The 21,671-nt window shown below is 42.0% G+C and overlaps 1 protein-coding gene across 2 annotated transcripts; it reads left to right on the top strand.

The window, feature by feature from the left end:
• The first annotated feature begins 2,100 nt into the window (after positions 1–2,100).
• On the top strand, positions 2,101–21,313 carry LOC147603452 (uncharacterized). Of its 2 annotated transcripts, none has more exons than XM_086796768.1 (12): positions 2,101–4,394; positions 4,613–5,125; positions 7,248–7,376; positions 7,812–7,860; positions 8,006–8,096; positions 8,217–8,295; positions 8,410–8,457; positions 8,551–8,619; positions 8,797–8,882; positions 12,884–12,977; positions 13,102–13,171; positions 20,329–21,313. In XM_086796768.1, the coding sequence occupies exons 1-12, from the start codon at positions 3,156–3,158 to the stop codon at positions 20,919–20,921; spliced, it is 3,060 nt and encodes a 1,019-aa protein (XP_086652894.1). In that variant the 5' UTR covers positions 2,101–3,155; the 3' UTR covers positions 20,922–21,313. The 2 variants fall into 2 exon arrangements, with proteins under 2 accessions (XP_086652894.1, XP_086652893.1); XM_086796767.1 differs by having other exon boundaries at positions 2,109–4,403.
• Positions 21,314–21,671: the final 358 nt, after the last annotated feature.

Below are 21,671 nucleotides of genomic sequence, written 5' to 3'. Positions count from 1 at the left end.
GAATGGACTGACGTGCACATTATGAGAAGAGGTTGTAAAGTCTCAAGGTTATCTATGTGAAGAAGGTATTATGTACACATATTGCCTTCTTGATTTTGCTACTGATAAATGCCTTGAGAAAAGGTATAAAATGCACAACTATCTAGGCCTACCCTTAGCTCTAGTGACATGTGAATGGACTCACTTGCACATTATGCTAAGAGGAAGTAAAATTTCAAACTATAAAGTGGGGGCCCTTTATCTTTGCCTAGAGTGAAAGAGCTAGTAAATGGACAAATTCCAAAAGTGTGATGATGACCTCACTTACAAAAGCTTTTTGAACTTTTAGTTTTGTGATAAGAATAGTTCTTAACAAGAGAACAATGTTTTAAAGGTGGAGTTGATTAGTGGAATATGCGTTAATTTGAATTTACAATCTTTCCAAAGGATTTATCTTGAAATAGGTATGCAGTTTTTTTTGTAAAATTCTTGCAAAAGTATCTACATATGGTGGAAACTCAAAAAATGGAAGGCTTCTTTGGCGAGGGAAAAAATGTTATTCTTTTATCCACTCCCCTTACACTCAAGCTATGACAATTTGGCAAATATGCACACACTTGGAGAGGGAATGTTTCTATAGAATGTTTCACCATTATTTTCTTTTTTTAGAGCTACCAAATGGAGCACTTATGCATCTTTTATGAAGCAAAAAGGCGTTTGTAGCTAGTTAACTATAGCGACATCAATCATTTTCCAATTATGTTACATTTCACAAGTTAATACTCTCTCTCTCTCTCTCTCTCTCTCTCTCTCTCTCTCTCTCTCTCTCTCTCTCTCTCTCTCTCTCTCTCTGTGTGCCCCACTACAACTACAACTACTGCCATGACATACACTCCTTTGCATAGGGTGACCTCACATGTACCTCCCCCAACATTCATATCTCTACCAACCAACACTTACTACAACTAGTTAGTTAGCCTTGCACATGCGCATGGTATTTTTTACATAGGCATTTTGGTTCCATGGGGCCATATTCTACCTCTAGAGATGATAAAGCCGTTTCACAAAAACAAAGTCATCATAATCTTTCTCATTTTGTCATTCCCAAGTTTGCATTGTGATCCCTCATGGCATCTTCATTGTGTAGAAGAATGGGAGGCTCAAAATGGGTGACCATGGGCCATTCACGACCATCATGGAAGGCCAACGAGACATGTCAGCCATGGGAAAACAATAGTTTTTGGTATGTGAGCTCTTGCCAACAAGTCAATATAGCAACACATAATGATTAAAGTTTATTAATTCAGGGTGTTTACATATTGTCCTCCTTTTCTAGGATGGGCGGGGGAAACTCCCCTTCCATGAGAATGGGTGAGGGAGATCTCCCCCTTTTCTAGGCTTTTTCCACGCAGTGCCTTAGGTGGGCGGGCGTTCGTGTCGACTTTGGTAGCACTCTTGTTTGTACTTTGTGCATCTTGTTTGTAAATACTCAGATATGCAGATATGTGCAAGATTGCTTGGCTTTCGTTCAAACAGAGGCAAGAATGCTCGATAACATGCTAGTGTGGGCGGACCACACTATAAGACTTAAGGTCCTTCAACAAGTGACATATTTATAATATATATATTTAATGTTCCCAAAAAAAAAGAGTCCTTCATAACTTATATATATATAATATACATATAAGCCTTAAAAGGGCCTTCATAGTATAGTAAATGTATGTACATATAAAATAATATGAATAATGAATAATGAAGGGGCTAGCTAGCCACTGAGAAGGTTACACGTGGGAGAGAAAGGGTCACGTGCGTGATTAGATGGTTAGTCCTGCTTATAGAGGAGATTAAGAACTAATCCAATGCAAGCTTGTGGGATTAATTTAAGACTCGAGAGAGAAAGGCACATGGGCTACAGTGTTCGAAAAAAACCCGGGTATAGTGTAATTTGCACTTGCAGATTTTTAAAATTACCTTCAAATTTGAAACTTAAGGGTACAAAAACCTGCATATTTTGAGGGGTTGTAGAACAAAAACCTTCAAAATTTGAAAATTTTCTTTATAAATAATTTCACAATTTTTAGATGAAGGTTTTTTATTTTTTGGGAAAATAGTTTTTTTCGAACACTGATGGGCTATCGCATCCTTGTCTGAAAGGGGGTGCTACCTTTTCGGGATCTGCGTAGAGTGAGCTACAGAGTTAGAAGTGTATGGCAAGCAAGTAAAATCTCTCTCTTCTCTCTCTCTCTCTCTCTCTCGACTCTCGACTCTCGAGTCTGGCTTTGTTGAAAGCGAACTCTGGCTATGGCGGACCGTACCTCCATGCTCTATTTCTCTACTAGTTCTTCTCTCAGCTTCCCCTGCAGCTGCCGTCTGAGCTGCTTCATCTCTGTACGTACTTACACACGCCTAGCGCCATTCTCCTACCCACCCATTCTGTCGCCATAGCCACACAGAACTTCCCCCACCCTACAGCCTTGGCCCACGCGTGCTTAGCTTTTACCCTTTTCCTGCTTGCAGAAGAAGGGCCGCATGATTGTCGCTGAGGTAAACGAAGGATGCATTTTGGAAAGCCGGGGCTTAATTCCAGCAGATCTGTGGTGCATTCACTGAAGCACAAGCTCTACAACAGCCCATTTGCACATGGAGATGTTTGATGCAGACTTCAAGCTAATGCTGGTACAACCTAACCATTTTCTACAGTTCAATCTAACCATGGATTAAGGTTCGCCCATGAACTCCAGCATTCACAGGCCCATCAGGGCTGTATTTGAAGGACTAGGGTTTGCGGCCAACCGGAATGTAGCTACATTGCCTATGTTTTTTGAAGAAGATATACTTTGGGGCAAAGCAATTGTAAGCTCATGTTGCCTTCATCTACCTGGATTGGCTGTTGTCTTGTTCATCTCGGGAGGATACTGGTCGGCTCCGTGATTGGTGCATGAAAGGACACATAGGCTGTCTCAGTTGATGTGGCAAGCTACTATGGTGCCACATCTGTATGTTACACACAGCCATGAATCCATTCTTCCAAGGCATGGGCTGTTTTCTGCAGACATTTCATGATGGATACTTGTGTAAGTGGATAATCACCATGCTTTGCCGCTTGTTTTTGTTTTTGGGCACGGCAAGCTCCATGAGCTTCCATGGTTGATGACAAGTAAGCTGGGGGTGCAGTCATGATGGACATGCGACAACACAGTGGAGGGGCATTGCCCTCAAACTCGCTTCAGTTTAGTCCTCAATCCACACTTAGCAATGAGAACTTCTTTCTTCTCGACCCTAATTTCAGCCCGTCGCCTTCCATGGACCTTTGTGGCATCAACCCTCCGTTTCCTTCCCAAACCGGCACTGATTTTTCTACAGTTTTTATGGAGTCAACATCCCAGAATTCTCTTGGACTGAACATGGGTTCATCTCTCGGGTGCTTCCAAGGTCAGGGTCAATCTTCTACTGGATTTTATGCAGCAGATGAATGGTCTGGGACCACTATTTCTGCATCAGGGCCAAGCAGTTCACAGCAGCAGCAGCAGCAACAGCAGGGTCACTTATGCACGCCTTCAAGTCAGGGTCAGAGCTCTCTGACTCAAGGTTCTTTTAATCAATCTGCCTCTCTAGACGGAAAGCAGCAATTACAAGAAACGTACCAAAACTGCCTCTTAACAGCATCTCAGCCCGGTGAAGATGTACTTGGAGTTCAGCCTTCGATCAACAAAGGTTTAAATCAAGGTGGGGAAGCAATGTCGGGGCAGGGACGGCTACAAGGAATGGTGAAACAATTGAATGCTCAAGGGTCTCTGCTGGGTTCTCAGAGACCGCTGGCGGGAGTAGGTCAACAGATGATGTTTCAGAATGAGCCAGAGAGTACAGATTTTCCAGGTGTGTTTCTCGGCCACCAACAGTCTCACTCTGAAGGCACCATTTCTGCCGATGCACCTGGTATGGCATCTCAGGATAGTGGCTACCTGGAGGTTCGACCACTATCATCAATGCAGCCGCAGGAATTGGAACGCCGCAACCAGCAAGCAGTTCTTGCAAGTTCCCTCAGGGCTGGCCTTCAATCTATGCAAGGCCAACAGGGTCCTGCACATGCCTCAGTATATCAAGGCAGGGAAGGGGATAATTCTGTTTCCAACTATCTAAACCCGGAAGCTCTTTTCCAAATGGGCCACGGAGAAAACGCCTCAGTGAAACTGGCTGGTACACAACTACTAGGACAGCAGCAGACTGATCAGGGTTTGCAGGCCGTAAGAGGCTTAGCTCTACAATTACAGGGAAAGCTGCCTCAATCCTCTGTGCAAACTCAACTGTCAAATCAGTACATCAATCTTCCGGCCCATGCTGCAACCGTGTCTGCCCAGCAGTCGGTGCTTCAAGCTCAAGGGGCACCTGATCAGCTTAGCTCTTTGCAATCACATGTCAGTATGGTACAAGCAGTGTTCCTTCTTCTAGTTAAATTTGATGAAGGTTTTATGTCTGCTAGTTGATTGTAGTTCCTTGCATGGTACACAGACCACCCTGCTAGTTGATTGTAGTTCCTTGCATGGTACACAGACCACCCTGCTTATCAAGTTTTTTTGGCAATTTTGGTTAGAGTAAAGATTTCTGATACCATACTTGGCTTATGTTGGAACAGTCAAACAATCATCCTCTATCGATGCTTCTCCAATCACAGTCTTCTGCTCAGCTTCAGTCCCTTTCCCAAGTGGCCCAGGCTCAGGCTCAGGCTCAGGCTCAAGTGCACATGCAAGCAGCTAATCATCAAGCCGCCGTAAATCAGCAAGCAGTTTACCAAGCCCGTCAGTTGCAAGGTGGGTCTCAGCAGCCACTGCTACATGCCAACCAACAGAGCTCTTTCCATTCGATCCAATCTGCTGCAAACCAGGTGCATCCTGGCAACAGTCATAATCTCCATTTGAATGGAGCACAACAGATGATTGCGCAGATGCAGCCAAGACTACTCAACCCAATGTTTCAAGGCTTGAAGGCCGGAAGCCAGCAGCTCTTGCAGCGCTCTCCGTCGGGGGTTCCCTTGGGCTATGGTAATAGCATCGAAGGAAATGTTAGGAACCAGATGCCTGGAGCATTTGCAGCTCGTTGCATCCAGGTCCTTATGCGCTACATTCAAGAACAACGGAAGAGACCTATTGTAAGTTGCTGATAAATCGCCTCTTCCCTCGTTAGGAACAGGCAAGGGCAATAAAGCAGAATATAAGACATGTATGGCATTAGAAACATACAGGAAGTGCTCCCACGGTAATGACCGGAGATGAAACCTCTCCCAGCTTATGGCTGCGGTGCTTTCTATGCTATACGCAAATATGCATACATACACACGTACACTCACACATACATACACATACAAACAACGTATCCACATACATACATGTACGCATACAACATACATACATACTTACATATACATAACATATATACATATATACACATACAACATATATACATACACATACATACATATTTACATATATATAACATATGTATATATATATCAGTCCAAATTCCTTAGGTGGATGGATCTATCCCAAGATATTTTGTGAACTTAACCGTACCTCGAATAGTGATAGTTGTGCTTTTTTAGACCTTAAGATCACTCAATCATCTTCAGGCTTCATGGTAGATATTTATGATAAATGCTTACAACTTGAATATGCTAACTTAAAGATCATTCGGATGCCACACTTTTCTTCCAATATTTTTGATACAGCTAAGTATGGTGTTATCTGCGCTTGACTTTTTAGATTCTCTCGTCTTTGCTCTACTAAATTTGCCTTTATCTCTCAATCATGCCATCTTATTTTGTTGCTTATCGAAAAAGGTTATAGTTTCAATAAGATATTGAAAAAGGTTCGTTCTTTCATGAATCGTAGTAAGTTTATCTTTGGTATTTCAGCTTTTGGAATGTTTAAAATGATAAGGAGAAAGTTTTATAGAAGTGGGGAGCCGAAAAGCCCACTTAATTCATAATTCAATGCTCTCTTTTTTGTAAAAGTGGCTTGTTCTAGCTTAGAGTAGGGTTTGTTGTTTTAACTTAGAGTAAGCCTTGTTTAGTCTTTTCTTTCTCACTCTAGCTTAATATAGACTTAATTTGGTTCTTTCCTATGTTTTGTGATTCTTTGTTGTTATACCTTAGAGCAAACTTTGAGTGCTAGTCTCTATCATGGCGGAGTATGCCCATCACCTCCGGAGAGTGATAGAAACTCAGTTCGTTGGTTTAAAAAGCATGTTCTTTTGGACTAACCTTATACAAACATGCACCTACTCTTGGGCACTGATGACGTGAGTAGGGATGTCATAGCTTATTGTCCACGCTATGCATGATAGAGTTGATGAACCTACACTTCATGTTCAGACAAACATTGGAGTTAATGGTTGCACTTTTGAGTCGAAGTCTTTTTTTAAAGTTTAGCTTTATGTTTGGTTCTGGCTCTTAGTGCTTTAGGTCTAGAGTTTACAGTTCTATGTTTTGCTATTTTGTGTTGTTGTTTAGTATCTCAGCTCAAAAGGTTTAAGTTCTTATTAAGAAGAAGTGTGTATATACTTTTGTGTGTGTGTGTGTGTGTTTTTTTAAAAAAATTTACAAAGTTTCTTTCGTTCATGTAATTGTTTTGTTTTGTTTTCTTGTTTTCTTGTTTTCATGTTTTCTTGTTTCTTGTTTCTTGTTTCTTGTTTTTTGGTTTTTTGGTTTTTTGTTTTTTTGTTTTGTTTTTGTTTTTGTTTTTTGTTTTTTGTTTTTTTTTATTTTTTTGTTTTTTGTTAATGTCTTAATTAAAAATCTTCGTTTAATATTATCTTTTGATTTCCTCTCCTTAGTGGCTAGGTTTTTTAGTTTATTTATTTTTTATCTTTCAAATGCTTTGTTTTTGTCTTTGTTTTTCTTCACTATTATTTCTTTCTCAAATCTCTCAATTCTTAAATTCAGATTTTTTTTAACCTTATGAAGGCATGTATATGCATATATACACACATGCATCATGCATATATACAAATATGCAGTACATGCATATAATACACGTGCATACACAGATTTATACGGATAGGATGAAGTAGAGGGTTTCTGCACTCATGAATACACTACAGTAAATCAAAGAGTCAGTATAACAAGCATACATGAAGGCAACTGTGCTGTTTATGTCAGTCCTTTAGTACTTTTAGGGCAGTTTATGCTTACTTACAGATCATTTTTCCTTGTCTAACTCTTCAATGCAGAGGTAATAAAACTGACTTTTGGCAAATGTCTGTGGCCAAAACAGGACAATGACATACTTTTTTGGAGAAACCTTGTCAAAGATTTCTTTGTGCCAGGAGCAACAAAGAGATGGTGTTTGTCGAGCTACAATTCATCGCCAATGGGCAGACATGCACAGGGCCTTTTCCCAATGGTTGGTAAATCAAGTGGGTGCTGGCATATATATTTAGCTTGTTTATACGTTAAATATTCACTCATTGTTGACGGTAGTGGTCTTGTGATCGTCACGAGTCCTTCACTTAGGTTCTGGACCCTATGCCTCACCAATCATTTTTCTTGGGTGCTTCTGGCTACACGTCTGTGCCTGCTTTTGTGGGTCGTTGTTCAAGGGATGCCTTTTATCAATTTCAAAGTACATAAAATGATGCACTTGTAGAGTTATTTTGTTTGGTTGATGTCTACCTGCCTTCAATTTTACTGTATTAAGAGCTTTTGTGATCCTCATACTGGATGACTGGAGTCTTAAAGAAGGCACTTTTTTTTTTTTTTTGTGGCTGCTGAATGATATGGCAATTATGATCATTAATTTGGTGCTTCTCTGACTGCATCACCTTGTTTTTGGCTACAGGATTACTGGTTTTGCAACCTGTGTGGTGTGCATCCAGGGCGGGGATTCGGTAAGTGCATCACAAAGGATTTTATAATCATCTTGTATTTTCTATTCCGTGACATTTTGTTTGATTGATAGCATGAACTTCAATGCCAATCCTTTAATGTCTAGGTTGTGGTTCTTATATATAGTAAATGTGATTGTTTTAGCAGAATCCAGCACAGATGTTCTCCCGAGACTTTTCAAGATTAAGTATGCCAGTGGACTGGTGGATGAACTCTTGTTCTTAGACATTGCGAAAGAGTACGTAGGCTCAATACTGCTAATTGTTGTGTTTATTTTCAGCCGTTGCCCTCTAGTGCCTGCACACGCACGGATCCACACATTTTACTGAGCATATGAGTTTTTGTATGCTTGGAGCAGAAGATATATACTGCCCAACGGAAGACTGGTACTAGAGTTCCCCAGTGCCGTGCATGAATCCATCTTCCCAGAGCTGAGAGTAAGCAGCTTTGCTGTAGTTTTTAGTGGATGCAAGGGCTGTATGCATTTGCAATGTTTCAAGTCATCCTTTTAAACAATGCTAATCATAGCTGAGCATGTGGAAGTGATGTAGGTGGTGCGAGATGGCAGGTTGCGGGTTACATTCAGTAGCTCTTTTAAGGTACAAGAATAAGTTGGTGGTGAGGTGTTTTCTTTGGAGTTGTTATCAGGTTGAGTTTGAGTACCAACTATTTACACTTGAATCTTGATACAGATCTACTCTTGGGAGTTTTGCACAAAGCTTCATGAGGAGGTTGTGCCGAGAAAAAGCCTTTTGCAGCAGGTGTGTAGTGTTGAAAGCTTCTGCAACTGTATGCCCACAGCATGCATGCTCTTACATACTTGGTTTTCTAATGCTTTAGTTCATGATTTTCCCATGTATTAGCCTGTGGTCCATACTATACTTTGGCTTCTAAACTTGTGTTTCTTTTTCAAATACCTTTGTGTAATGCTACTGCAGGCACAACAGTTAGCAAAGCTTGTAATGGACTGTGACCAAGAAGGATTTGACAAGAGTGCAGGGGATTTGAAAGTTCATTGCAACGAGTAAGCATACAAGTCTGTTGTCCACTTGAAATCATCTTGCAGTTTGTAATCGTTCCATGTAGTACAGGATAAAATCTAGCATTGCAAGCTATGCTACTTGGTTACGGTAATATCATTTCCAAAACCATTGATACTTTTTTCCTTCCAAGGTTAAGTGTTTTCTTGTTGTCATGTGTACTGTCCTCCATGGATAAAAAATGGTATATGTTCTGATGATTAATAGATGCAGTTACTCTATGTGATCAGATTGCATGTAGTATTTCATAGACTTCTTTTGCTACATTGCCATCGAGTTTTGTGGGCAAGCAGATAATGCGTCTTTTCTGCCTGACAAGAAGGGTCCCGGGCTTGAGAGTCTTAAAAAAGCTGTCCTTGGTTCCTGCATATGGTGGTGAAACTACTTAAAGGTGTCCCCAGTTGTCAGTGGTTTCTTTGATTGCAGTGGCATCACCATAGGACATGTAAGTGGATGTGTCGGAGCTTGCTGGATGTTAGTCTGAGCATACAGGGCCAAGGAAGCACTTGTGGATACAGGTTCGAGTCAGTGGTCGTGAGGAATATCTTATATTCTTACGACTTTTTCACTGCAGGAGTGCTTGGGATTTGGCATGAAGGGGTTTGGTGATTGATTTTAGTCATTGGGAGTTTTATTTGCGGGTTTTTGTGTTAACCAAGGGAGGACAGAATGTCGGCCTCGAAAGTGGACACAACATAGTCTTGCCAGATTTGAGGCCCAACAGTTCCTTTGTGGAGATTAGACTAGAGTTTTGTGTGTTGCAACCTTTTGGACTCTGTATACCTGAGGCTAGGTGCAGTGTTAATGCAGGAGAATGAGATGTATGTGCAGGATGCAGCGTGCTCGGCAGCAACGCAGGCAGCACCACGTGTAGTAGCAGATGCAGCCTACATGAGCAATCGGATGAGCATTTGGGTGGACAGCAACTGATTTGGGTAGCAGACCAGGCAATTGCCAATAAGCGCCCACGTGTATGTTGGTGTGGAGGCAAAGGTAAGGTAGCAACACACACAATGTAACAAATCAGAATGAGTGAAGTACAAGTGAAGTGACACGATAAGGTCACTTACGCACACTCATAAGAGTGTGTACACACTCCGAGAAAAAAACTTTCTAAGGAAGGAAGAAGTGTCTCGGTCTATTACATAGTTGTCTGCCAAATTCGTCCCACTCATGAGGTACATAAAATACAGTACGGTACAAAACTATGCAAGCGAAACTAATGCGTTTTTTTTAATGGTCGTTTTTTTTGGGGTGACCTTTTTATGCCCTTTTTTTTAATGCATGTTTTGTTTTACGGTTTTTTATGGCCGTTTGGCCACCTTCTCTCGACTTTGCATCTCTAAATGTGTACAAATATCTAATTTTCAAGTATTGTTTAAAGTAGACCGTACGTCTATCGAACTTATTTTTTTGAAATAAAATGTCTAGTACCGGTATCGTTCATCTTGTACGTTCGTACCTGGCAACTATGATCCATTATTAGCGTACGTCCTCATTTCACTACCATGTAAATGGCTACAAATCTCCCCCGTAGTGACCATGTGAACATATACAGGGACCATGTGATTGATCAATCCCCAAATTGCAATAAGTCCAAAGCTTTGCGAAAAGTTTCAAATTTCTCTCGTAATTAAGAGAGCCTCCATGAACATATTTGCCACATTGTTGTGTGTAGAGACATAAGTCAAGCTAATCTCTCCTGCAATGAGTCTCTCCCTGAGAGGATAATGTCCTTCAATGTGCTTTGTGTAATCATGAAACACTGGGTCCTCGTAACGGCCAATGTACTCTATCTGTTAGGGAAGATGGAGGTGGGGAATATTGGCCAACACCAAGATCTGTTGAAAGGCATCTAAGCCATACACACTCCACAATTGTTGTGAAAGCTGTCATGTACTCGGCTGCACAGCTCAAATTGACCATGTCGGATTCTTCTTACTGAACCTTGAAATACACGGATCACCAAGATGAAAGCAAAAGCCACTAGTGGATACTTGCGTGTCATAACATCTAGCCACTAGTGGACACTTACGTGTCATAATATCTAATCTAATCGGAGTCACTAAAATCACACTGCTGAATATCACCCCCCTTCGCATAGAATAGCCCAAGGGATTGAGTGTCCCGTAAGTATCGGAATACTCGCTTAGCAGCATGCCAATACTACTTCCGAAACTGTGCATAAACTTGATGCTAGGAGACATGAAACTGAATGTTTGGCCTCGTATTGCATATATAAATGATAATACACCTCAATGTGTATTTGTGCGAGCATGAAACACTAGGTTTCTCGCAACAGCTAATGCACTTTGGCTATCAGTGAAGATGGAGGTGGAGGATTGCTGTCCAATACCAAGATCTGCCAAAATACATCTGAGCTACACACTCCACAGTTGCTATAAAAGTTGTCATGTACTCAGCGTCACAGCTTGAAGTGGCCACCATTGACTGCTTCTTGTTGAGCCATGATATATATGAATCACCAAGATGAAAGCAAAAGCCACTAGTAGATACTCGCATGTCATAATATCCAGCCCAATGGGAGTCTCTGAAAGCATATAATTGAATATCATATTCCCCTTCACATAGAATAGCCCAAGGGATTGAGTGCCCTCTAAGCCTCTAAGTATTAGAATACTCGCTTGGCAGTCCGCTAATGCTTACTTCCGGGACTGTGCATAAGTCCGCTAATGCATACTTTCGAGACTGTGCATAAATATGCTCAATTGGGAGACCCCAAATTAAATGTCTAGCATTGTATTGCATAGATAAATGAGGCACCTAACAACCTATTGATAAAGTGATGCATCAAATGGTTCACCTGTATCCTGGAGTGTCACATGCATCTTGCACTGGATGCCACATGGACATATCCTACAGTAGGTGTAGGACGTGGAGTGGTAACTAGTCCCTTGTGAGCTCCAGTCTAAGACGAGTCAGCCAGGGTTCCACTAAGCGTCCAAAGTCAAGTTTATAAGTCCCGTAGATGGTCTTGGTCAAGCGTGCAAGTCCACACATGGAGTAGTGCCAGTCCATACTGTGAGTCACCCTCTGGAATGATGACAAGTGTTCCGGGCATTGATAGGCTTGTAGCCAAATGCAAGGGCACCTAGGGAGCATGTAACTGCATGGGCATTGATAGGCTTGTAGCCAAATGCAAGGGCACCTAGGGAGCATATAACTGCATGTAAAATTGCATAAAATGTAGGGGCAAGGGTTTACCCATGCTGCCCCCCACTTCGGCCACTTGGGGCAGCCCATGGGCCATGGCATTGGCCCACAAGCCCCCATAGCCTTATTGGCTAGACTTTTCATTGTTCCTAGACAGTGCACTATTGAAAGTAGAAGACAACCAGGAGCTTCCAGCATTTGGCGAAAAGTTGCTTTTCGTCAACATGGGTTACTCAGAGATTGGTCACTTATACGTATCTCTTGTAAGTTATACATTTGAAATACATAGTAGTTGTAGGTTATAGTGAATGCGTGTGTGTGTTGTGTTAAGTCTTCCATTATATTAATCACCGACTAGTGCCCTTAATGTTTCGGGACCCAGAGGTGTTGCTAGTGCTGCTGGGGTCTGATTTGTCATGCCTTACACCGGCCAGTCTGTGGAATATGGGGAACAATGCATTGAATGGCGGGCTAGAGGTGCAGACAAGAGGTGGAATTGAGATGCAATGGCGGCAACAGAGAAGCATCGCCTAAGGCAGCATTAGAGCCTGCATGTCTGGCTGCCAAGTTGGTAGCTACTGGACAACAGGAGCATGCGTTGAAGATCAATGGAGTCGGTCTTACAGCACCACTGCACTGGGGGGTCGACATGACCTGACATGACCCACGTGCCAGTATGGAAACCCTTCCACACACATGTTGCATCCTTACCCGGACATAAGTTTGAATGAACCGTGTGCGTGTGGGTGTATGTAACAGTTTTGCCATTGGGAATGAATGGCTAAGAAAGGGTTAAATGTATTTTGTGCAGGTTTACTGCCACCGCCAAACAGTTAGCAAGCAAGCTTGAGGCGCCTAGTGTGAATGATCTTGGATTTTCAAAGCGTTACGTGAGGTGCTTGCAGGTACGGAAAAGCCTTTGTTATGTCAAATATTATTCTTTTTTTTTCCCTGTTCTATTTGATTTTCCAGTAAGCTTTTGGAACACTGATCAAGGCTGTCTGACAATTGTATGCAATTACTGTGCAGATTGCAGAAGTTGTTAATAGCATGAAGGACCTTATCTCTTTTGAAGGAAAGACTGGTCTAGGACCTATATGTGAGTTTACTATTTCTCTTTACTGCTTAAAGTTTTTTGAATTGAGCCAAGTTGTACAGCGACACTTTTTACATGCTCAGAGTCTGACGGGCCTTCTCAAACTATGCTTGATCAAAGCATCATATTTCATAAACCAGTCATGCGGACGAGAGAGAGAGAGAGAGAGAGAGAGAGAGAGAGAGAGAGAGAGATATTAACGGGTCTATGAGACCAAAAGTGATACAATAGTGTCCAATAAATCCAAGCCGTATGATACATAGAGAGATTAACATCTTCAAAAGGCCTAAAGGATCTATGAGACCAAAAAGGTTGTAGAATGTATGCATAATGCATGGAAAAGAAAAATACAAAACTAGCTTGATAAGCTAGAGTATCCACGTGATGCTACATGATGACAATATGTGGTCATACAATGATAGCATCCTCCTCCAAAATAGAGTGGAAAGCTCCATCTGAGATGAGAGGTCGCCATGTCGTCGAAGGATATCTTGGATTTGCAGCTTGTGGGTGGAGGGATAAGGCCTCTTATCATTTGGGTGTTTGGCTCTCAGGAGGGATCGCACCCACTCAATAATGATGCCCCATGTACGTTGGGCCAGAGGATCATGCATCGGTGTAGGCTATCGTGGACGATCCTGCTTTGGTTAGGCCTTTGTAGTCGGTGGTTGTGACCCAAAGAAATCTGTAATGAAGAGATCTGAGCGAGAGAAAGAAAGTTATATCAAATGGCTTCAAAAGACCCAATGGATTTATGTGATCAAAAGTGGTAAAAGAGTTCCATGTGGTATTAGGCCTTGGGAAAAGACCCAACAAAACTAATACAACTCGTACAAAAAGATAGACCAAGTGTCTGTCTATCTCATTATCATCATCAGCATGAGCATGGTGTGCACTTTGGTGAACATGTGAGTATATGTGAAAATACATGTGGAGGATACATCTCCAGGAGGGCTCATGTGGGTGTGATATCATCATCCTCATCCATCCAAAAATATCTAGCATAGGTGAGTCTTTGAGGCTGCCAAAAGGACCGACAGTGCCTACGTACTACGTAGACCCCGTGTGTACAATAAAGGATGCAGTGGAAGAACATCATGTATCCGTACTCGTAATGTGTTCTCCTCATGAACCGTGTTCCTGGCCTCAATATCCACCATATGTAGGGCTGCCTCTCTTTGTCGCTGAAGCAAGTACTGAATCTAGAGCTAGTGAGTGGAGGGTCTAGGTTTCCCGGGCCGGGGGCTGTCTGGCTCTCTGGAGGGACTATCCTCTTTCTGGGAGGCCTCCCTGGGTGCATGGTGCATCAATATCCTATCGCTTGGCAATCCAATAACTTTCTCAATATAGCTGATCGGATTAGACCTTATAGTAGCAATTGAGTACGTGTCCTCTAAGTAAAATGTCCACTTCATAATTCTTACAAATAAGAAGTATCGGCGGCTTCCCTAGGCGGCTCAACACGACTTCTTATTCCTCGATTATGAAGGGAACGGTTCTACTATACGATCTAGAGCTAATTCCTAGATTCTTTCCAAGTTTCTAAGTTAACAATCAAGTTTGGTCTCTAGCTTTAGAAAGCACCTATAATTGGCGTCCACCTGGCCACTCGCTCTTAAGTATTTAAATTTTGACGAGTTCCGTAGACTCAGCCTAACCCCATCCAATCCCATGGGTTAACTTGTTGCTCTCCACCGGGCCTATGAAGCCGGTGTAAACTCACACAGCCGTAATTGAAATTCCCTTTTCCTTTATGCACACATGCACTCCACAACAAACATTTCTTTTCAACATAAAAACTACTAGAAAGACTTAACTAAATATTTTCAATACATCATCATAAAAATACTCTGAATGTATCATCATAAGTCACTTAAGATCACTACAAAATCCATCAATATCTTTGCGTATACACTACTGAGCCTGAACATTCTCCAGGACCTCTATGTTGACTAGAGGGGCCCACAAGTCTCGTATCTAAATCCAACAATCATACCAAAATCCAAGGAGCCGCTTTTGACAGCTCCACCACTCCCAAGACAAGAATGCTCCAACCAACCAGTCCACAGGAGCCATCTAAAAACTGACGCACACATTCAATCCCCAAACCTACCTTACTCAGTACAATTGGAGCCGATCCTTGTGTCGGGAGCACACCCACGTCTGATTGAGATGGATCAAGGTCTCAAACGACCGTCTTGATGACAAGACTCACCACTTGGGCGACATCTGCACAACAAACCACACGCCTATGTGGTACCTTCACAGGCATCCACAACAAACAATTCTACAATGAATACAATTTACAAAGCAAATAAGTAAAACATGATCAAATCCTCATGCATCACTCATGCATCTACAATCTGATAAACCTTCGCAAGCTCGACGTGACTTCCACCGTCCTCGAGTCGTAACTTCTATCACAGATCCTCCAGCCACAAGGTCTCCGCTATTCCACGACCGCTATTACACGAACAATTCTAATTCCTCAAATTTATTTGAATTTATAGGGAATCCTTATAAGTATTCCTAAAATCATTGAGGTTAAGACTAGGGTAATTCTTGTAGTGGCTTTGAGTACCTTATTTCTAAAGTCATAACCAATGAAGACCACATTAGGGAGTTTGGGAAAATCACATTACTTTGGAAATTTACTTTTCAATCTACTTTTTATTATTTTTAGAGGAATACACAATGCCTAAGGAATTCTTCTCGCTCTAAAACTATCCGAGGATACACTTGAATTCAAACCATCATTTTAGTCCCAAAAATTCTTCCTAGATCAAGGGTTAATTTTTATGACGATATTCTATCTAAAATCTAATTACTAGAGAGATAAAAAGGATTCTAGAGAGAACTAGATCACTTCTTTCTAAATTCCCAATAACAGAATTCTCCTATAATCTAGGGATCAAAATTCTAGAAATTTATCTAATTTATTGGGTTCATTTCAATGAAATTTAAATTGGTATAGAATATAGCCTTAATTTGTACCAACTATGTGCATTTATGTGAAACTTTTGGCATATGCACTTACACATTGGGGCTAATCCAAAGTTAAAATATCACTAACTTGGTTGACACATGGAATCTATGCGTTGCTAATGTTGTAGCTTCTCAAGCATTTGACAAACTCACACCATCCGTTTTAGATGAGATCTATTCCGTCACCACTTGAGCCATCTAACCTGTAGGATTTCCTTTTTCTTTTCCCTTTCCATCTCATAATTATTTATGATCAAAACTACTAAACTAATCAAGGACTTAAATCCTAATTTATGGCACAATGTATCAATCTATTTTTCTCTCTATCCTTAACTAAGATTAGGTTTAATTAATCTAACTAAGCCTAATCTTCTTTACTCTAAAAATCCATTCTCTAAGCTGGTCATTTGCCTAAATTAAGATTTGATTTAAATTGGGATTATTTGTACACATGGGCTAATGCACATGAATTCTCTCACTCTACTAGGGCTAGGGTCTAAACCTTTATTTATCCTAATAATTAAATTTAACATTAGGTAGGGGTCAAATATTTCCATTCATCTCCCAATTCATATTTAGGTACAAAAGAACACATTTTCTATGGTCACAAGCCAAGGACTATGGTTGATTTTTCATCCTAAGGCTCTATGTGTTAATTATTCACATAAGGGTTCTTTGTCTTGGGGGACTATGTAGGTCATTTACAAAGACTTTAATTAATTTAAGTATTGCCTAGCGATTCCTTTTCCAATCACAAAAATGAAAGCATAAAGAAGAATTTGCATAAATTACAAGAAAGGTCAATTTGTACCTTTGTAAGAATGTGTAAGAAGGTGCATTGGAGTGAATTTGATGAAGAGAAGGCCTCCAAGCAAGTTTCAACTCCACGAGTTTTTTTGAAGGGTCCCAAGGCAGGACAATACTCCAAACAGTGCTCCAAATGATGAGTATGACAAGCATAGTACCTACTTTATGCACCTAGCCTTTCAAATGATAGCCTCTGCTCCAAATGATAGCCGATGCAGAATGTACTCTCTACTCTCTTGAGAACAATTCATGGATATTGATCCCTTTTTTTCCTTGATTTTGATGGCTAGAGAGTCCCACTTCACATCTAGACCACTTGACTTTACCCATGCATGCACCATGAGTTACTAGTGGGCTTATCTTCACTTTAGTCTACCATGCACTAATACTTTCTAAATTAACTAATAGAGTGATCACGACTCTAGTTTTTGGAAAACCATTAGCCCAAAACCACATACTAAAAACCATTACCTCCAAACCATAGTATTTCAAACCTTAGCCAATTTAAGTAAACATTCAACCTTAGAAAACTGCCAAGGCTATAGTTCCCCACACTAAATATTATTCCTTCACACCCTAAGGGGTAGACTTCCATTTAATTTCTCATATGGGAAAATTTATTTTCTCAAATTTTGGAATTTCCTTGATTATTTTATTTTATTTTTGTAAAACCCCAATAATATTTTCTTTTCCTCATAAATTTAGGAGGTGCACACGTGACACGGGGAGGGGTCTAGTGAATTTTTATGCACATCTAGATTTTACCAATTTTTCCTAAATTAACCCTGTAATAAATTGTCATTCTTTGAGAGCCCGAGGAAAATTTACACATTTTCTCTTTCTAAAATATGCACCATAAGATTTTAATAACCTTCTCAGTTATGTATTAACAGTAAGAGGGATGTTACATTGGTCAATAATCACTAATCAGTGGCCAATTGAGCGACCAAACGTGGTCAGATGGTCATGAGACTTTGCAGGCAGCAGGAGATCTTCCTGAAGAGACAGTGGTAGCTTCCGCGTTTCTCATGGTAAACTGGTGGATCTCTGTAGTACTACATAGCGTGCATACCCGTTTGTATCGTGGGATGCCCTCTGCTCTCCGTTTCTCAATCCGAAGGCGGTGTGATGACACCCTCAGCTAACCAATTGTGATGCTCATGGCTTGGGGCATGTCTGCGAAGATAACTGGGCCTCTCAATGAAACCATCACTGATAACCATGTACGGCTAGTCAGATCTAGACGGATGATGCTGCCAGGGGAGATCAAGGAAGCGGGACTCAAAGCAGGGAGGTGGACTTATCCGGCTAGGTGAATGGGCATTTCAGAGCCCACAGTTCAACTTGAACCTCAGAAGGAGGAGGATGGGTCGTGCTATAGTGAGCGCTCTCCTTCCATACCCAAGACAAAAGGACAACTAAAAGTGCCCACGAACAAGTTGGGACACTGCTTTGAGATTGACGAAATGAACATCGTGTTACATGTTGTTAAAGGAACGACGGTCTCTCTGCAAAAGGACAGCTAAAAGTGCCCATGAACAAGTTGGGACACTACTTTTAGATCGACGAAATGAACATCGTGTTACATGTTAAAGGAACGATGGTCTCTCTGCAACCTCCTTGGATGCATTTGAAGGCCCTGTGACTCAAACCAACTGGTAGTGCGTGCATATTATTAACACCTGCTATGACCCCCCATGCGAGCTGTCTAAAGGACTCCAATCAATTGTGGGAGGTGATCTCAATGTAGTGTGTAGACGTGTTGTATATATATGATGCTTTGGAACATGGCATCTATGATGAGAGGGGATGATCCAAACTCCACCAATACTATGGAATGTGGTACTGATGGTTTACTTCTGATTATGTGTGAGAGCATCATAACCTGCAGTCTCTGCACTCTTCGCCAGTCTTCCTCTCCAAGGTTTGATCCCCAGAAAGATGCCTCATACATCACCACCGGGCGGACCAAAGTTTCAAATAGCCAACATTTGGTACTAGGTTCCTGGGGTTCCTGGAAGTGGGCCTGAAAACACTGCCTTTCCAAATGAGCAAGGGCTGTATATCCATATGCCAATCATGCGTGGGTGGCCGGATCCATGGTAAGAAGCAGGCCAGTGAAAGTGATCCCCAGACACACATATGATCTGACCAACTCAACCTCACCTCCTCTGTCTGGCTGCAACCTGATAGGGGGTGTTATAAAGCATAAGCATGGTCTTCCCAAGATTTACTGTGAGGCCCCTCTCATCACAAAAAGCCTGTGATGCATCTAGGTGTTGCTGCAATCCCTCAGCTGAGTCCGAGTTTGAGGACTATGTAATCTGCATATAAGAAAATGGGTATCATTGTTTGCGCTAGCCGCCACCCAATCGGTCAACGAAACCTGAGATCTTACCATGTTGACTTTGCATGTACAAGAGGCCTGGATGCCATCGCGATGGGGCATCATCGTATACAGAATACGTACAATCTATGTCCACATCATGTGGTAGAGTACTCTTGTGCTACTGGAGGATGCCCTTGATCTGGAGCTGTCATATAACGATGGCAGCTGAGGTCCCTATGGATGAGGTGGGCATATGGCTCTGAAGCTGTTGGGGTCTGTCCCCATCCGGCGCATTAGAGGGACTTTCTCCAATGCTGAGAATACTGCCAGCTAATGTGGTTTGGTGTGTCCATCTGGTTTGTCTGACGCCATTGTGAATAGGTGCCCCAGTCTGTCATGTGGGAAGGATCATAGAAATTTGTAGCAGAAATCTGAGGTAGATCATGCTGCTTCTCTTGGTCCCATGAGTGAGCTGGAGGGTACCTGCCGAGAATATCCCTGTGTGGACATAGCTCCAGAAAGTGGGGGCCTAAACATATTTGGTCTGGATAATGCATGACCCGGGCAAGTTGACCAAACCCTCTTGGAAGAGGCAATGAAACTGCCCTCATATTTCATAGCATTAAAGAGACAGTGCTTGTGTCTCCGTCTTCCCTGTGGTACGTACTCTACCATCCTGTTTCTGTCTTGAACTGACATGAAGCCATTCTCAACTCGCTGATCACTACCACATGGCATGTAACATGTGTGGTTGCTCAATGAATCCATGGTTGGAAACCTTGTGGAAGTGCTTCTTGTAAAAGTGAAGCTGCGTGGGAAGCTTTGCGGGGAGTAGCCAGGTTCTGCTAGTGTGTAGGTGAATGAGATCTGTGTGAATGGTGTGGTGTATCTCATGCTTTTGTGTGTGTGTGTGTGTGTGTGTGTGTGTGTGTGTGTGTGAGAGAGAGAGAGAGAGAGAGAAAGATGTATTCATGTCTGTGTTTTGTGGCTTGAACGATCTACTAATACCATTCTTTTTTAAACTGGTGGGTGTGTTCAGCTAGTCTTGCTAACTTTCCCACTGTTAGAAAGATGCCCGATGAACTTCTTGCGCGGTCGACACTAAGTCAGCTGATCAATCAGCTGACCCAAGGAAATGTGAGCTTAAATTCTTCTTATTCTCATTCGCAGCCACGGCAAGGGCAGGCGATCAATCACTTGCAATCTGCTGCTCTCCAGGGCTCAGATGTAGGCCTCCCGAAGATGTCGTCGTCCATAAACCAGTCGCCATTTCGAACACAGTCAGATCCTCACAGCGACGGATTACTAAACCAGCAAGGCCAAATGCAGCCGCCAGCCGTACAGGCGCAGGCGCAATCATGCAATCAACTGTTGACACAATTGGGTGCTCAGTCCATGACGCCCTTTGGCCAGGCACAGTCGCAAATCGCTGCCCAAGCTTCTTCGGGTCACCAACCCATCAACTTCGGCCAGCTTGCGCAGCAGATATACGAGTCAGCAGGAAACCGACAGCTCCTGCAGCAGCCTTCTAACCATCCTGTAACGCAGTCCCAATCTCTGATCCAAACAGGGCAGCAGAGTCTTCCGGGCACGCCTCAAAGCGAGATGAGTGACATGAGAACGAATACCTAAGGCTCGCCGCAGTCCTGCTCTTGGAAAACCTTCAGGGTTATGTACAATATATCTCACATATACATCATCTAGCTGGAAACCTCCTCACAGTACTAGGGTTCTGAGTGGATTTTGCTTTCATCTTCTGTTTTCCACATATGTATTCATATGATTTGTGCAGGGGAATTTTTTCAAGGTGGTGCTGGGAAGACTCCACCATGGGCATCTGAGAAAGTCATTGCCATTTGAAAGTAGAACTTGGGTTATACAGAAAGCAAGGACTCAACATAACAATTCAAGCAAGGTTGTGGGGTTTGGGGGGAGGTTGTTCAAGTTTTGTACATTGTACAGTAATTGTTTGGGGGTTGATGTGAAAATATATGAAAGCACAGTTGATTTATGTTCTTGATAAAGGTCGTTTGTAGCTGAGTTGCATGGTGTGTTGAGATTCACTGCTGGAGGTATGAGGGGTGGGCTATGATTTCCTGCATGTGTTGATGCATAATATGCATTAAGATGATACATGTGTGTTCTAAGACACAGGACACCTACATTATCATGCATGACGTGAGAGGATACCTACATATCATGAGCTGATAAGATACCTACATTAGCATGCATCATATGTAGAATGAATGCCATGGACTCTCTCTCTCTCTCTCTCTCTATATATATATATATATATATACAAACATACATTAGCATGCATCATATGTAGAATGAATGCCATGGACTCTCTCTCTCTCTCTCTCTCTCTATAATATATATATA

Source organism: Cibotium barometz, chromosome 64, assembly GCF_041138505.1.
Source record: "Cibotium barometz isolate CiBa-2024 chromosome 64, ASM4113850v1, whole genome shotgun sequence".
NCBI classification, from domain to species: domain Eukaryota; kingdom Viridiplantae; phylum Streptophyta; class Polypodiopsida; order Cyatheales; family Cibotiaceae; genus Cibotium; species Cibotium barometz.
Note: the sequence above shows the minus strand (reverse complement) of the source record. Positions and strands in the feature narration are given on the sequence as shown.

What these genes read in the sequence shown, in the direction of transcription:
- LOC147603452 (XM_086796767.1), top strand. Translation starts at nt 3,156, where the DNA reads ATGATGGACATGCGACAACACAGTGGAGGGGCATTGCCCTCAAACTCG. An exon ending in CCATCTTCCCAGAGCTGAGA is followed by an intron (nt 8,296 to 8,409) that starts GTAAGCAGCTTT and finishes GAAGTGATGTAG; the next exon opens with GTGGTGCGAGATGGCAGGTT. An exon ending in CATTCAGTAGCTCTTTTAAG is followed by an intron (nt 8,458 to 8,550) that starts GTACAAGAATAA and finishes ATCTTGATACAG; the next exon opens with ATCTACTCTTGGGAGTTTTG.